General features: G+C 35.8%; 1 protein-coding gene across 11 annotated transcripts in view; it reads right to left on the bottom strand.

Moving 5' to 3' along the window:
- LOC113845091 (uncharacterized) overlaps positions 1–17,171 on the bottom strand; it is an 83,336-nt gene extending 66,165 nt beyond the window's left edge. For 9 of the 11 annotated variants that reach the window (XR_011812535.1, XR_011812534.1, XR_005269172.2 and 6 more), the window contains exons 1-2: positions 17,036–17,171; positions 16,549–16,647 (exon numbers count right to left, since the gene is read on the bottom strand). Coding sequence is in view for 3 of the 11 variants with exons in the window: in XM_027467886.3 (XP_027323687.3) it covers positions 16,549–16,592 (44 nt within the window). In the remaining 8 variants the exon portion in view is untranslated. Of the gene's footprint in view, positions 1–740; positions 786–16,548; positions 16,670–17,035 lie in introns of those variants that run through there. The other 2 variants (XR_003500330.3, XM_027467887.3) reach the window with 2 other exon arrangements.
- Between the last annotated feature and the right edge of the window lie 899 nt (positions 17,172–18,070).

Below are 18,070 nucleotides of genomic sequence, written 5' to 3'. Positions count from 1 at the left end.
AGTTGAAAATCCCCTCTAATGTTTTTGAGAGGTGTGAGGAGATGAGGAAAGCACCTGCAATGCATCACTCTGTTTAGATTGCAGCATGAAACACTGGATTTGTTGGCTACAGTGGTCTCTCAGTAGAGGGAACAGACAACAATAATCAAGGAGCTCACTGCTCATTATGTGTGAAGAGAAAAATGGAATGTTACCCACTGAAACAGTGGAATGCTCTCTAGGTCAATAGCTCTAAAACGTTGTCATAAAAAAATCTGTCTTAAGCTCTGAGTAGCTGAAGTTCATGCTGATGTTTAGATACAATTCTCTGTATAATTTAAAATAAGTTAGTATTTGGCTATTTACCTGGCATCTGGGATGTTCAACAAGCAACTACAAGCTCCAGTAAAAACAAAACAAACAAACAAACAAAAAACAACCAAAAAACCACTGATGTCTTAACAGTACTTACTTTGATTACTCTTCATAATGTTCTCTAGAGAGAGAAGAATGCCAAAATAAGGCTAATTTCTTAAAAAAAATCATCCCATTTTTCAAAAGCTGCGTTGTTACCAATGACAATATCAATATTCAGTGCACTATCAATTGGACTTGGATGCTGTCAGATGCATTTATTGGAACCACACAGTCTCCTATGAAATAACACTAGATGCTAGCTCCCTCTCCAGTAGCTCCTTCTCACATTTGGAGACACACTGTCCATCTTGACACGGAGGCCTTGTATTGCTGTTGTATTGCTATGTATTGCTTTTGTCTACCTATGAAGTACTCCAGTGCTGGTATTTCTGTAAGTTTTATTATTCAAAAAATATATAAATAAAAAAAAAAAAAGAAGGAATTTTAGACAAAACAATGGTGTAAAATTCATCCTGGGAAGATGATTATTCAATTCATTTCCTACTTAGCTAAATAATTTGGGAAAAGAATTTCATTGTTTTCTCAACTTGTGATCAAGTGGATTCAGAGCTAACACATCCACAGGCTCATGCTAAAACCTAAACCACACAGGCTGATTATCATCACTGTACAAAGTGTTTTAGGTAACTGGAGTAAGTGAATTTAAGAGAAACTTCTTTAAACACAACTACCTTAGACAATAAATACATCAGCATGAGGGCAAATGGAGATGTTTTGAATGAAAGTAGAATTAAGAAGTTGGTAACTCTAACTATGAAGATTTATAACTTGAAAGCACTATGTAAATCCAAGTAATAAGATTAGGGTTAATAATATTTTCTGAGTTAAAATAGTATCCACACTTATTGTACAACTTGTGGATTTGATTTATGAAACACAGGATAGGAAATTCAATCCTATACTATTTGTGTTTTGTATCCATAAAATATTTAAAATACGGTAACAAAAAAAGTTTATTTTATGATCTCACAATCATTTGCCTTAGAGTTTTAAGCAACCCAGCTGAATTCATAAATTTTCTATATGTGATTATAAAGCAAGAGTCAAAGAGATGGCTTACAGAAATCTGTCTACTGAAAATGCAATACAGTTTCAGAATTCTAACATTGTGAGCATTCACTGTGGATTTTCATCAGATTCAGTGCATTGCAACTAAATTAATCAAGTCTCTTTTTACGCTAAACTGAGTCACTGAGAAAAATCTGTAATTATCAGCAGCACAATAATTAGATGCGTAATTATATGCTTACTTACAGTCCTTGTTGTATATGAATTCTTTTATTTAAAAGTTTAAGCATAATCATAACCTACACATTCAATTTAAAAATATGTATGTCTTTGAAAACAGGCCTTTCTTTCAAGAGGAAACAAGAGACAATAGGAAACAGAAGGTATCTCATTATAGGATTTTGGCCAAGATTACACAAAATTCTGAAGTCCAAGCTTGCCTTTCATTCATTTAAATAGAGCTTGATCATATGTAGGGCTGCATAAGAAATAGCACTTTCATTCACATACTAACTATGGTAAATAAAAGTACCTATTATTAGTCTGCCAATCATTTACAGCAGTACATTTTTGTGAATCACAGGAGTGTAAGAAAGAATTCTCTCAACTCTCTTCCCCTGATGGAAACCTGTAAGCAAAGCAAATCAGTCCCCAAATGAACTCTTTTAATAAAAGGAAATATTTTATTTTTCTTCCCAGGTAACTGGGTCTCTTCATTCCTTGCTTAGGGAGTTTTCTCAAAAAGAGAAAAGAGTATGCTATCCCCTTCCCATTCTGCCCTTCCTGTGCCTCAGTCAATTTACAACACACATGCATACATCCTGTCACGTAATCGTGACTGTGCAGGACCCCACAGAAACCACAGTTAAATCCACACCTGACTATGTATCCTGTATTACCCTAGATAACTCACAGCAAAACCCAGTGTAGCACCTGGACTTACGGCCAAAAAGCACCTCGTACAAAACAAGCCTCATTATGATCTCCTCTACTTAGAAAGGGCTCATTTGTAACACTTTTTTTTTTTTTTTTTTCTCCTCAGCCAATATTATAACATGCAATTACTGTTGGAGGACACGAAGATTTTTTTTTCCAAACAGTGCACACCCACAAAATATATGCCCAGGATGCCCAAAAGAAAACTCTGAAGCTGTTAATGGTTCACAGTTAATTGTGAATCAGTTCATCAGTGAGCAGAGAGACAAATTTAGCAAGACAGCCAGAAATATGACTTTTTTGAGGGAAAAAAATAAAGCAAACTGCTTGGGCTTCAGCTCCGACACAATAATGCTAGGTTAGCTGGACAGAAGAATTTTAGAGAATATTTACTGGGGAAAAAAAAAAAAAAATCACAACCAACCCTAAAGATCTGAATTGCTCATTTCACTATCAGTACCTTCTCATTATAAACATCCTCATAATTATGAGGTTCTCTGGTTGTTGAAACCAATGTCATAGACCATAGACCAAATCAAAATGTCTAATGGGAATACAAAATCACAGCAATTAAAAAAAATTAAAATGAACAAGTTGACAAGCACAGCAAAGTACTCAGCAACTAGAAATAAGCAGGAAAGTAGAAGTTTAAACAGAATCCCAACCAAATGCCAACTTATATATCACTGTTGCTCTGTATGCCTCAAAACAGCATGATTATTCACTAATTCTTACAACACAAGAAACACAGGTACTCATATCCTTTGGCCAAAAAAAAGATACTTTTTCATATTTTAATTACATGTGAATTCATTGCTGTGGAATGGACTTCACCTTTCTGTAACAGTTAACAGATTATGACTGTTGTTCAGGATACAAAGGTTGTTCCCAACCTATTGTTTGACATGTTACACAGGCGTGAAAGTCTGCATGAGTTCCAAAAGAGATGAGAGAAGATGGAAGAAAAGCACATCCAGCTCATAAAAGGCAAAATGTGGCATATCAGGGAAGTTTTGTTGTGTAAGCAAGCAGTATAAAAATAAATAAATAAAAATAAATAAATAAATAGATAAACAAAGACATCTGGGACAGAAAATGGAACATGATGGATACCTGAAACTCAGGCTTATCTTTGTGTAACCACACAAAGAGCTGTGCTTTTCCAAGCTGACTTATTACTGAATAAGTAAATAAATCATCAAGAAAAATGAGTAATAGACTTAGAAGTTCACTAAGCCTTCACAAGTGCAGCACGTCTACAAAGAAGTTCCCCACTATAACACAGGGTCTATAATCCTGTCTGACATAAATACTGTTTGGAAGCCTTTTGCACTTCTCCATACTTTGGGCTGGTAAGTTCTGATGATACCTGGCTTAATGATGGACAAAGGCAAATGGGCATTACTGACATACAGAGAAGGCTTTGGCCATACATCCTTTTCAGCATGGGCTATTACATTGGCTGGAGTCTGCTTGAGGAACAGGGCTGAGAGAGGAAGCAGGACAATTGGTGATGTAAAGGTTGTCAGGAGGATCTGCTCGAGCTGCGTGCCAGCAAAAGATCATACCACATGAGGTAAAGCCAAATGTTTCCATCTCAGTGCAGCTTTAACATTGCTGAGAAGAACCAAATAAAATGAAAATTTGTTCTAAAACAGCTGCAAAACACAACCATGGATTGAATTATTCACCAACAAGCTTGCATGTTCCTGACACTGATGACCATTCAGATACACTGTGGAAATACTGACAACATCAAAGGAAAACTTACATGAGCACCGATAGAAGATTGCCAAAACATTCAGCTTCCCTACTTTCTTGTACAGAATGACAGCCTGTTTGATTTTGGTAACTGTATCTTATCAATATAGAGCAAGGAGGAGCTCTGATACTTTCAGACTTGATCACAGCAGCAAATATTATATAGGCTAAGACAAAATCATGAACTGATGAACCCTGTCAGGTGTTCAGGATGTACTAGTAAACAGCATTGTTAACCTAAAAGGCATCACTCTTAAATAAATAAATAGTTAAAATAATACAATAAATAAAATATAATCAGATTTTTTTTTTTCCCAAGGAAAAAATTGAGTTCCTTTCTTCTATTTTTTTCTGCATATTACTTGCACTATCCAGCTCACAAAGCTGTTGTGTTTCTGTTAATGCAGTACTGATGAATCCCAGTCCTAGATCACGCAACTCACAGACACAGAAGTACAGGTCTCTCTAATAGCATTTATTTAAAAGACAACCCAAAGCCCCAAGGACTATTTTAGGAAGAAAAAAATGAAGAAAGACCAAATGTTTCTAACTTCCACAAGATAATCAGGACTACTCAGTTTCTCGTAATCAGCAGCAGAAATTAAAGAGCTGAATCCTGAACTAGCTCTGTACACCACTCTTCAGCACGGTATGATCTCACCTAATAAAATGAGAATTAGAAACATGTAATGGAAGCAATCAGGTTTTCAGACACATGAAAGTCAACAGGAACTGTGTCTGCTTATGCTTAGACTGTCTTTAGTCCATTATGTGAGCTCTACTACTACCAAATAAGAATCCTAGTTATCCAGCATGCTCTGTTGTAAGAAATATAAACATTGCACCACCGTGGGTTGGAGTCTGACTCTAGACAGTAATGCATGGATATCTGCTGTGCATTGGGTGGTAGAGCTCAACTGTTACAAACAACTCATATAAAAGCAAACCTGATTGCTGCTCTGTGCAATTTTTATGTATAGCGCTCATTAGCACAAAACACTACAAGGTAAAAAGATTTCTGGTTCTTCTTTTTCCTAGCCTGATTAGGGAGGTAGAGGGGAAGTAGTGCTCATTTTGGAATGCTAGCAGTAAAGATCATTACACTTAGTACTGACACCCTGTATAATTTGAAAAATGATGTGACTTTTGGGTAAACATGAACATGCCATAAAGAAGGTGTTCTTACATTAATTAAAAAAAAAATCAAGTCTTCAGGCTGGGTAATGAGCCAGAAAAAGGCCTGATTTTTAAAACATGCATTACAAGGCATGAATTATGTCCTTAGCTCTTTGAAAGTATTTATTGCCTATATTTTTTAAAAAACTTATAGAATCAAAGTCTGTCTTCAGAAAGCAAGAAAACACAGAATAGATATACTTGACTATATATTTTAAAATGTCATTCATAAATTAGTAAATCAATTTATGCAACAGCACAGTATTTAAATTGCCCCATTTACACAGTGATTGAAAACTGTTTATCATACAGAAGTCCTAACAACGATGGGAACTTTTCTACAGGTTTCAATGAGCCTGACCAGTTGATGGGAGTTTTGCTGAGTAAGAATCAAATAAAAACCTCAGGGCTTGTTTGTCTGATACAGGTGCACTGTACCACTAAGAAATTGCTTTCAACTGAGCCCTCAATGAAGACCTAGGGAGTTGGCCAAATAAGTGGAAATATAACTTTAAAAAAAGTCACTAGAAATACCATGAAATTGAATACCACGCATTACCTTACTCAGAAAGTTGAGAGCCTTTTTGTTTAATTTGGATGAGTTTTCAAATAAGTGAGAACTAAAGTAAGCTATGGTGGGCACAACAACAGGCAGGAAATGCTGAAGCTGTCAGGTACCCAATACTGAAGCTGAAGGTGTCACATACCCTTCTCTGTAGCTGTCGAGACAGAACTCATAAATGCATCTGAGGGACCTGTGCCACATTTCTTCAGTGAACATTTTTCAAAGTTTGTGCAAACCCAATAATAAAGTGACAACTTAAAAATTAACTTGGGTTTAAAAATAAATGTATTTTTACTATACAGGGAGAAGACAGAAAAATAGAAAGGATATAAAAAAGTACAATTGTTATTTATTATTAATCTAAAACTCCAGGCAAGTTTGAGCTCAAGTATAAGACAGATTGATTACAATGCTAAAAATTCTAGTTTTATTTTCCAAATAGAAACTGAAGTCAAGATGTTGGTCATGTTAACAATTCCAGATTATTTATACTTTTCATAATCATCATCTTGTAGCAAAATTCTTAGCCGCCCATCACACATCAAAGAGCTCCTCAGTACCCTCAGATTTCATCAACATGTTCCGCCCTGCCAGTATGAACAGAGCTAAAAAAAAATATATCATGTGAGAATCTGACTCAAGGCTAAGGTAATGCTGAATTACCTTATGAATACTTTTTTTTTTTTTTTTTTTTTTTTGTACTTATTACCTGCTGAATACTTCCTTGGCTACTGAAAATATACAAACTGTATGTTATAAATATGTTTGAAAGTTCTTTCTTTCTAAGTTACCACAAGGAAGCATATCATCTTGTGGCACTATGAGGTACAGAAACTCCCACACAGGGATCAATTGCCAATTCAGATCACAGCACATCAGGGTCATTTCCCTGGACATCTTCAGAAACCCAACAGAGCTATACTTTCCAAACATCAGTAGCTCTTCAACAAGCCACTAGGCTATTTGACACATTTTTAGTTTTACTATGGAAGAACATGTTAATAGAGGCATATACGGATACAAATAAGCTTAAGAAAATAATTAAAAAATCCATTAAACACTCAACATTGGCACGTGTAGGCTATTTGACAATCACTCTCAATGTACAAATCACCTCCCCCATGTTTGTGGTCACTAGCATTCCTCTAGTGATTAAAAACGAAACAAAACAAACATACAAACAAAAACACAAACAAACAAAAAACTCACAAACAAAACACCAGAAACAGGAATGCCACTATCTTGACTTACACTTTGTTTATTTGTTTCTTCTTTTCTGTAGGATAGATCACCTTACTGGTTTTTGTACTTTAATTAATTTCCCTTTATGATCTCTGTTCACTTACCCTCCACTGGAAAACAGAAATTATGGCTGCTACATGTTATTAGGTAGCTCTCTTCTACTTAGTCAAGGAGCTTTGTTTAAGTGCAATTCTAGAGGCACACCAATCTAAAAAAATGTTAGAATTATATTCTTAATAAATAAATAAATAACAACACCAAATGGTTACCTAGTTAGCACTGAGCTGCACAGACATGCTTTTGTTGCGAAATGGATCTCATACTTTGATGTGGACCTAGCAGGCAGCCTCTGTACCATATATCAGCCTACAGTATTGCTGTAAGTGAGCAGTAGCATCTGAAAATACAGATCTCCTTGTTTACAAATCTCCTACGTGTTACTATCATGTACAGCATGCCACTTCAGAGATACAGATACAGCTACAGTCAGCAATAGGATGCTGTTGTTACCCGGCAGTGCATAAGTGTAGGACCAAAGCTAATGTATACACATTCAAACCAGAAACGCAGCACTTCACTCTGATTTCCTGAAGCACTTGTCTGGATGGAAAGCAACCCCGTGACAAGGCTAAGCAGTAGGTGCCTGTATGTCCTTTCTACCTTGTGCATGTTTCAGCTGGACCAGGCCTACAGTAGGTACACCAGAACGGACAGTGCCCACCACAGCTATAGCGTGGAAGCTGAGGTTTACACTTGCTTTTCCTTCACTAGCAAAGGACCTGCCTGTCCCCATTCTGAAGCAGCCTAACTTCTGCCTAATTCATCTCAATTAATCACTGATTTGAGTATAAACAGAAAAAAAATAAAATAAAATAAAATAAAAAAGCAACAAATCATTACAATAAAAGGCGGCCATCTTAAAGAACTACCTTGTCCTGTTCTTTGAGCGAGAGGCTCAGTTAAACATACGATCTGCAAATTTTCCATTTCATCAAATCCTGCTAATAGAATTCTACAATCTGGTAGTTTAAGCTGCAAGTTAGAAAAAGCCAGGGAAACATTTGCTTTGGCACTGGCAGGTTCTCAGATTTTTCCAGTTGGAACAATGATAAATGACTTAACCCTGATCATTTTTCTGAAAGCTGATTTTTTTTGTTTGACATTTATTTACAGTTTCTATAAACACTAACACCTATAAAACATGGTTTACTGTTTGATTGCTTGGCGGACAAGCAAGCCTTAAATACATAAATTATGAGCACCTAGTTAATGAGTGACATGACGGACATGAAGTTTTATTTACCATTGGCATGAGCCTTCATATAAAATTAGTGGCATAAGAAAGCCAGGTTTTGTGAATGCACATAGTCATACCTATTCATTGCCTGACTTTTTTTTCCCTTTTTTTTTTTTTAAAGACTTGACATAAGACTGTGGCCTATGTGTAATTTCATTGCCTGGAGCAAGGTTAGGGGAAAGCCGCTCCATCTGGCAATTTCCCTTTGACTGGCACATAGTTAAACAATGATGCAGTTTGACAAATTTCAAACCCTGCTTATGAAAAAATAACATAAACACAATAGTCACTCTGAGTAGATTGTCCACCTGTGCAAGCGGGCATGAAGTGTTAAGTAAAGGCTGCTGGTAATGAATAAAGATGCAGTGCATAGTTGGATTAGGTCGTTCCAAATGTAAATCACTGTCAGATAAAGCACTTGTGTTTACATGTAGCATTAATATTTTGATCAGTATGTTTAAGAGAATTAGCTTCTTAATGCAGATGTTCTCATTTGGACCTTCACACCCGTAGCTTCAGCCAACTCCTTTACCATCAGTTATGTCAACATGTCATAAATCTTAGCTGCTTTAACTTCTATTTTAAACAAAGCTTTGTTGTAAAATTTGGAGGCGTGTTTCCTTCGGGTTTTATTTTTGGCAAATTTCTTGTTTTTTTGTTGAAAACCTGACACATTAATGTCCAATTAACCATCTTTGAGTATTTTACTGACAAGGATCCCAGCAGCAATCAAATGCCTTTTTATTGTAAGAACCCCCTGCCCCCCCATTCACCCAGCTGTATCCATTATGTGAACAAGAAGTCTTTATAATCTTGATGCACAAACAATAAAGGCATTACATTTAGCGGAAACAAGACATATGTCTCAACAGCTACACACTCTATGCCCTTTCAGATTACATACTGTAAGGGTAAATACACACATGCTCAAAAAATGGGATACACTGAGATTCCAATACAAAATTCGCAGGCAGATTTTTTTCATTATCACTACTTTCTTTTTTAAGAAGAAATAACTTGAATAGGTTAACAGTTATTTTAACATTAGTGTCCCTACTAGGGTAACTGCTAGGGGACAGGACACCTTTGATAAAATGCAGCCCACACATACACAAAATGCTGCAAAATCTCTTTTAGGTCACTGTGACTGTGGCAATGGTGGTATTTAATGAACTTCACAGGTTTGTCCATTATGAAGTGAACGTTACCCATTTTTAATTAGTAATTTTATATTTTCTCAAATTTCACTTTAATTTCTTCTAAGCACTTTTAAATGTTGAGAGAGAAATAGAAATCTCATAAGAAAGCATACAACAATGTAGATCATAACAAATCATTTTTTCCTGAAAGATTTATGCAGCAAACAAGATAATCCACAACATTTATTTTCTGAAATTTTGAAGAAAAAGCAAGAAAGAAATATTTTTGTATCTTAGATGCTTTGTGTTTCATTAAAAAAATATATTTTTCATACTCCATAACAATAGAATTCTAAAATTCAATGAAATATTGGTATTCAATATATTTTCTAATAGCAATTTGTAAAAACTAGACAGGCTCCTATCAATATTCTCACACACCACAAACATTGTCAAGAATTAATACAGACTTTACGGGCATGGTGCTATCTGCAAAGACCATCTTAAGCTCTCCAGAGCTTCTTTGTTATGTCAATCAAAGTATTAAAGTAATTAAAAATAAATTATTTAAGAACCTAATTACTGTAACAGTTTTACTGTTTTTCAGTACGAACATCAGTGAAAGAGCTTAAAGACCCAAGGTATCAAAAGAGCATATCAAGAGCGAAAGACTCAAAGTATCAAAATTTGGCAACAGGGATTTTTAGGTCATACATCAGTCATCACGATAATCATCTGAGAGTTGTGGAATACAGATCCATTGCAAGGAAACAAATGTCTTTTGAGCCTCATTTCAATGGCTGGAAGACAATCAAATTGTGCAGGCTATTGACATCCTTTTGGATAAAAGGAGGGCGAACAAAACAAGTACCACATTAAAGATACTCTAAAGGAAATTGGTATGATGGGACAAAACGGACATCCTCCCTTTATCCCCAAAGTGAAAGGAACTTGATTTTGAAAGAAAGACACAGAAGATGATTTGGTGTATCAGGGTTGTAAATTTCCTTTTAAGTATATAAGAAATAAGAAAAAATGTACCTAAAGCAGTGTAAGAAAAGTTGCCATGGAAGGCAACTTTCTTTCCCAGGGAAGAAGGGCTCACATGTTGTATGGATCATTTCCTCTGTCTGTAATAGAAGCTGAAACCAAGAAATAATAAAGAGTGGAAATCTGAAAAAAAAATGCTGTAAAACTAGAGTCTTACTCTGGTTGCAAGCTAGCAAAACATTATGCAGCTACTGGACTGAATTCCTGATCAATTCCACCACCACTTCTGTACCAGCAATACTGCTACTACCTAGGAGATGCTGCTTTAAAGAGATTAAGGAATACGACCAAGAAATTGTAGTGCCAATGATTACATCAGAACTTTTCCTCTCACTTTGAACATTTATTTGCCAAATGATTTTATTCGTTTGCGTCTTTGTGTCCACAGATAACCTGGAGCTCTCTCAGGGGAAACAACCTTTTCTGAGTTTAGCAACTGTTTTCAGTGTATTCATTTTTAACAGACCTGAAGTTGGTGAGAGCATGTTCTAAATATCGAAAGCTGTGGGAGAGACACCCTTCTTGGCTAACTGAACAAAACTCATTTACCCAGAGATAAAACTGGAAGACGAGAACCACTTTCCGCTGGCACCAACTTCTGAATGTACAGTCCTGACACAACTGCTACATTGTAGTCTGTTACCTGCAGTGTATCTGTGGAATTAAGTTTCTTGTAGTTTAGGAAAATAGTTCAATATATTCTTCATGGCTGCAATGGAAGACATCCATAGTCAAGAGTGTGGCTGCAGGGATGGCTGCAGAAACTGAAAACTTCAAAGAAAGTTGCTGAAAACTTCAAAGAAAGACGAAACAAATGTATGTTTTGATGAGTGGCACGTCTCCTCATGTTTAACTTCAGAGTGTCATTAAAATAAATAAATAAATAAATAAATAAAGGAAAAGCTGACATATAGACACTAACAATTAGGAAAGAAAATCAAAATACTACAAAAATGGCAAACAGCAGTCCTCACTCTCTTACTTGAATGCTGGAAGTTTATCATTCAAAAACATCAGAAACATTAAAATCAGTCTGTTGCTTTGCAATTACAAACACTGTACAGAATTTCATGAATTGTCCGCACTTCAGTGAAAAATCAAACTCAGATGTGCTGAAGTCCTAAGTATCAGTATTTTATTTTCCAAAATTATCTTAGTGAACTACAAGACAAAGCTGAATAATGTCTCACTACTCCTTCTGACCCTTCATATGCATCCTTCCGATGCTTCCTCAGAGCCACGCTCTTTGATTTTTTCCCTTTCTGTCAACTTTAGCACATCCACAAACAAATAAACAAATGAAAAAACCACCAAAGGCTGCTCCCCTGCTCCAGTTTCACTACTAGAAAGCTCTAGAATGTTCTCCAATATGGTGAGAAAAATCCTAACACTCATAAATCTGCATTGTCACTCTTGCAAGAGAAAGAGCGCTCCCTCTAACACGCAGATACTGATTTAAGTGACTGGAAATGGAATGAAAGCCTTTGAAGCAAATGTCTACATGAAGAGAAATGATTATAGACTTGTAAAAACAAAACTGAGAAGCCAGGGAAGCTGGTGTCACAGAAAGCATGTGTGGGTCCCGTATATATGGCAACTATACAAACACTGTTCACGCCTATCTCGTAAACCCTAAAGTACAACCTTATCATATCTTGTTCAGTGTGACCTGAAGCTGCACAAGTTGTTCCACATTTGAATCTGCCGTTGACGTGAAACTATCCTTCAGATATCACACATGTCTACTTCTGCTCATAAAAAATCTCTTCTGATATTCCACCATGCACAATTAGTTCTCACTCCTACCACTTGGCTTTTAGCTCAAGCAAACATAAAATCAAATAGCACCAATTTCAAGTCCAAGGAGACCTTTTATTCTCTTCATCTTCTTCACTTCATATATTTGATATTTATGCTTTCATTTTCTGACCTTCCAGCTGCTCTGTGGTCTCTCTCTGATCTTTGAAATGACACCACAACAGTTTTAATTTTATATAACTGCTTTATCATGTTTTACTACTCTGAAATCTATGTTGAGATGTCAAGTTGATACACAAAAGATTTGATCTGTTTTTACTCCTTGACTGATCTCAGTGCTCCATAAGATTACTGTTGCTCTTCCATTTCTATATTTTTTTCAATTAATAAGCCAATGAAAAATGTGATTATTTAAAAAACAAAACAACAACAGAAAAAAGGAGGATATACTCTCTTAAAGGTAACATATCAAAACATCTAAAAAAAAGCATGCCCCACAGACTCATACTCTAAAGGTTTCAAAAAATACAATAAAAAATACAATAAATACAATAGATACATATCTAGACAGTATTGTTTAAAAATATATTTGGGAGAAACAAATTCTTCCACCCTATGATGCTCAAAATGCAGATTCCTAAGTCTTCCTACTGCCTGGAATGAAATCAAGTCACTTAACACTTGTTGTTGGTTATGCTAATCCTTTAATATTACTATTTATTCCAGCTAAGAAAAACGGGATAAGCCAGCTGTTCAAAATATCAGCATTTTAATGTTCCCTATGTTGGTGTAATATTTTATCACCTGTTCTTTATGTTCTGTGCCTTGATTCATACATAAAATGTATACGTCAGAGTTACTTGTGGGGATAGCTATCAGTTTATACTGATTTAAGACTGCAATAAAAACTGCATAACAGTCTGAAAATATATAAAATGTTAGTGAAAAGTTTTCTAGTTGCTTTCCATTTAACATTATAAGAAAGCCTTTTTAGGGAGCTGTCTGAGGATGACATAGAACCATAGAATATCCCAAGTTGGAAGGGACCCGTAAGGATCATCAAATCCAACTCCTGGCACCACACAGGTCTGCCCAAAAGTTACGTTTTGATTAAGATACAATACAACAAACCATTTTAGGAGAAGTTTTTTTCCAAAGACCTTTATAGAAGTAGTTTTACAATCTGATTTTTGTTCAACGCTGGTGTAAGCGAGCAGCTATAGTGGAGTTACCACATAAAACATTCAAAATCAAAAACAAGGTATTCAAATATTTGCACACATGCATTACAGCCTCAGTGATGGTTCACATGAATACAGCAAGTTTCTTCTAAAATCACAACAACACAACTTTAAAAAAATCACAACTTAAATCACAACAACAAAGGTATAAAGCTACAAAAGCTGACCTGAGTACAACCTGGGTCCACAAGTATCAGTTGCTTCACCAGCATTCCCCTACCACATTTGCCATTTCAACAGGCTTATTTTGTAGCCAAGGTGCAGCTGAGGGGAATGAAGTCTTCTCCCTGCACAAAAGAGCATAAGGTATTCACCCCTGGAAGCAGAACCATGCTGAGAGCAGGGGAGGAAGGAAGAGAGCACCAGCAAGCACGTGCACTCTGTTAGTCTTCCACGTGGCCTTATGAAATGCTGCAGAATCCAATCCACATAAATTTCCTGGAGCTACCCTGATAGCCTGCAGCATTATATGAAACATTTTGTTTTAAATATCACTTGCCCATATTAAAATCCTAAAATATATTATTGTTATCACAGGAAAGTAATTTTACAGCTGAAAACACTATGGGTGACTTTTCAGAGAAAGGGGTAGATTAGCATTACTGAAAATAAACAACATTTTTGTGGTATTAACTTGTTTGGAAGAAAAAAAAAAAAACCTCTACTAAGCTTTCAAATTCTTGTTTAATCACACAATAAAGGTAGAGCATAGCTGAATGCATTGCTTTTCTATCAGTTCTCTTTGCTTGAGTGTCATGTCAACCCATGAATGAAAAGTAATGGATGAACACAGGAAAAAGAATGCAAGACATTAGCCCTCCAAAGAAAATGGAGGAACTGAGTTTATAAGGAAATAAATGATCCTGGTAAGTTCCTACCCAGCCTATTTATTCTTATACAATGTAGAATGCATCAAAGTTAACTAATCACTCTGTAGTAGCAAGCCAGTATGAATATGGGATTTGTTGACTCTGTCTTCACTAGTAGAATTTGCTATGTTTTTATATAAATTCTTTAATAAAAACTTCAATAAAAAGTGATGTGTTGCATTCCATTCACCTATCTAAACATAAGGAACTAGCGCTAGTAAGTTATCAAAATCTCCAACTATTGTACAAATATTGTGGTTCCAATGAAAAGGCCGCAGAGTACTACAAACTATTTGCCTCCATCGCCTGCTAATGACAAAGAATTACTATCAATGTTATTATTTACTTACAGTAACAGACAAAAGATACTGATTAGGACCAGAGCCTGTAGTAAGTACTCTACAAATACACAAGACAAAAAACCACAAAACTGCTACTTGTTTTGTTCCTTTGCGTAAGCACTGATTCATAGGGAAGTCACATAAGAATGAGAGAGTACTAGCCTTTTAGTGCTTCAACAGGTAGAAACCTGTATAGATTGGAAAGCTTGTGTGTTCTATAAAAATTAAGTATGCACTTCAACCAATGGATTTCTAAAATTCTTCTTTTGTTCACTTCCAGTAACTACCTGGGGAAATTCCTAAAGACTTCTATTAATGCTGATACGAAAGCAGCACTACTGATATGGAACAACTGAATTTCTTCTCAGATACCACTTTAACATAGACTTGCACCTCATTGTTGGGTACAGAATCTTGCAAAGTTCCTAACCATGCTTGCTATACTATATTCTTCTCATTTTTTTCACCCATTTGTAAATGTGTTTGCACAAATATTTGGTTGTTATGTTTACTTGATGTTGCACACAAAGGAAGACAAATACATTAAGCTACCACCTGAAAAATCAGCTTGTGTCACAACATTTATAGAGATCTTGAATTAATTTTATACTATCTCAATATAATAACTTATACTTAGTTAAAATTTTCCAATAATAATCAATATTAACAGGAGTTCCAGGATAAGCTTCCTGCACATCTTTCTACAACAGTAAGACTATTAACAATATAAACAAGATTTCCTAGTTACATAGTGCATGACCCCTGCAATTTATTTAATGGTAACAAGAATAATAAGGATATTTTGCTAAAACAGATGCATTTATGAGCACTTTGATTACACCTTCAATAAAGATATCACATATCGCTCAAAATACATAATCCTTTATTTTTCTGACTAAAATCATCCATCATTAATTTTGTGCAATTAGAAAGTGCTAATTTATTTATTTTAACCAAACCTCTTGTTCTATGACTCACCTACGTGAACAAGAACAGTAGCATTCTACCTCATTGCAGCTCTGTACAGGCTAATAGCTGGTCAGTGATACAGACAGGATGACATTATCCACACATTAGTGAATTGAAAAGCAGATGAAATATTAGAAGAGCTCAGTGATATACATCAGCATTCAAGCACAGCTAACTACAATCCAATGGTACAGAAGGCAAATTTTGTGTACAAAATGCAATGTTTCTTCAGACGACCAGTCCCAAAGCAGCTGTCCATTCAAAGCTTTTATGGAATCCCCCTAGAAACTTGGTCTTCTTAAATGCTCATAATTAAATAAAACTGAATATGAAAAGCTATCTCTTGGTAGGAAATTGAATTCAACATAGAACTTACCTAATCAGGTAATCCTTGCCTAGGCAAAGTTCTGACTGAAGTCAAGATGTTTTGTCAAAGGACACCAGTGACTCAAACTGTGCTTAAGCAGGAGGGACTTTATTTGGACTTTCTGAAAGTCCAAATAAACCAAACACTTCCCAAGGCATGTGAACTCCTCCAAACACAACTGTTGTATAGAGTTTTCTATCAAATCATATATTTTGTTACATAACTGCCTGTGAAGGTTTTGTCAGTGATGGGAGTCAAAACCTTCTGCACAATCAGCCAATTTCCATTATTTCAATAGAACTAACAAATATGAATACTGGAAATCTGCAATTTTCGCAGCTCAATGCAGAGAACAGTGCAACAATAAAACTCACAATCAAATATACTGTCAATTTGAAATATATTTGCTAACCTTTTGATGAAGTGAGCATTCTTGTAGATTTTTCCAAATGGCATGCTGTTTCTGTTGAAAATTCTAGCATTTTTGAACAATCTTATGAGTCCTTCATGGCTAGAAAAAAAGCACAGATTAGCTGGGAAAGGAAAGATATAACTTAATAGTATGATGAAGCAATCCAATAAAGCTTTTTTTTTTTCCTTATTTGAAAAACGGACTGTTAAATATACCACCACCAAAAAAAAAAAAAAAAAAAGTACACTTAGCATTTTCCTTAACTGTAGATTTCAGTAAGTACTGCTCAGTATTGACAAATCACAGTTGTTCTGTACCTGAAATAAATTACACTAATTTTATATTTGATCTTTCCCTCTGAACTTTTTGTAAAGGCTAACATGACTGCAGATGCTTCATTACTCTGAAGAAAGACGTACAGTATTTCATCACCTGTTATAGTCAGCCTTTCCCCACATTTACTCTGTGAACAGTAACTAGGTCTTACCATGTGTCAGTATAGAACTTTACTCTCTTTTGTCATATTCTCTACTCTGACAAAATATTCGTCAACTGACCATTCTTTCTCAGTCCAAATTTATTTTCAGTGGTGTAACGAGAGATCAAGATCTACAAGGAGCAGCTGAGGGAGCTCAGATTGTTCAGCCTGGAGAAAAGGATGCTCAGGTGTGACCTTATCACACTCTACAGGTACCTTAAAGAGGCTGTAGCGAGGTGGGGGTTGGCCTATTCTCCCATGTGCCTGGTGACAGGATGAGGGGGAATGGACTAAAGTTGCGCCAGGGGAGGTTTAGGTTGGATATTAGGAAGAACTTCTTTACCAAAAGGGTTGTTAGGAATTGGAATGGGCTGCCCAGGGAAGTGGTAGAGTCACCATCCCTGGAGGTCTTCAAAAGACGTTTAGATGTAGAGCTTAGTGATATGGTTTAGTGGAGGACTCATTAGTGTTAGGTCAGAGGTTGGACTAGATGATCTTGGAGGTCTCTTCCAACCTAGATGATTCTGTGATTCATACCTGTTTCAGTAAGTTCTCAACGAATCCAAAATATGGGATACATGTAGCCTGGCCTTACACGTTTCATATCACACTCTTAACCTTAACCATAGCTGCTTGTTGTATACACCATATGAAAACAGTGGTTAGGCAATTTTACACTGACACCTCTTAATTAGAGGCCTACAAACTCAATTGAAAATTTGGTATATTTTTGCAGAATTAAGATATAAAGCAATTACACACAAGAAACTTCAAACAACAATTTAATGGTACCTATTTATAAGTTTCAGTGTCCTGATATGCAGAACCTATTGGGAGAAGCAAGGTTTGTCGTACAGGATATATAAAATCTTGTTTTGCGGGGATGAGGGAGTTGCGACTACCAACAAAGCTTTCCAATTTCCTATAAGGCAGGTAGCTACTTTGCTGGGGAAACAAGGAAAGAACCCAAGACACTCAAGAGGCATCATAAATGCTAGGCATCTTTTCCTGGGTTCTTCTTGTATGAACTGAGCACATCACTGT

This window comes from Anas platyrhynchos, chromosome 13 (genome assembly GCF_047663525.1).
Source record: "Anas platyrhynchos isolate ZD024472 breed Pekin duck chromosome 13, IASCAAS_PekinDuck_T2T, whole genome shotgun sequence".
Taxonomy (NCBI): Eukaryota; Metazoa; Chordata; class Aves; order Anseriformes; family Anatidae; genus Anas; species Anas platyrhynchos.
This window is presented reverse-complemented; position numbering and strand designations above follow the sequence as displayed.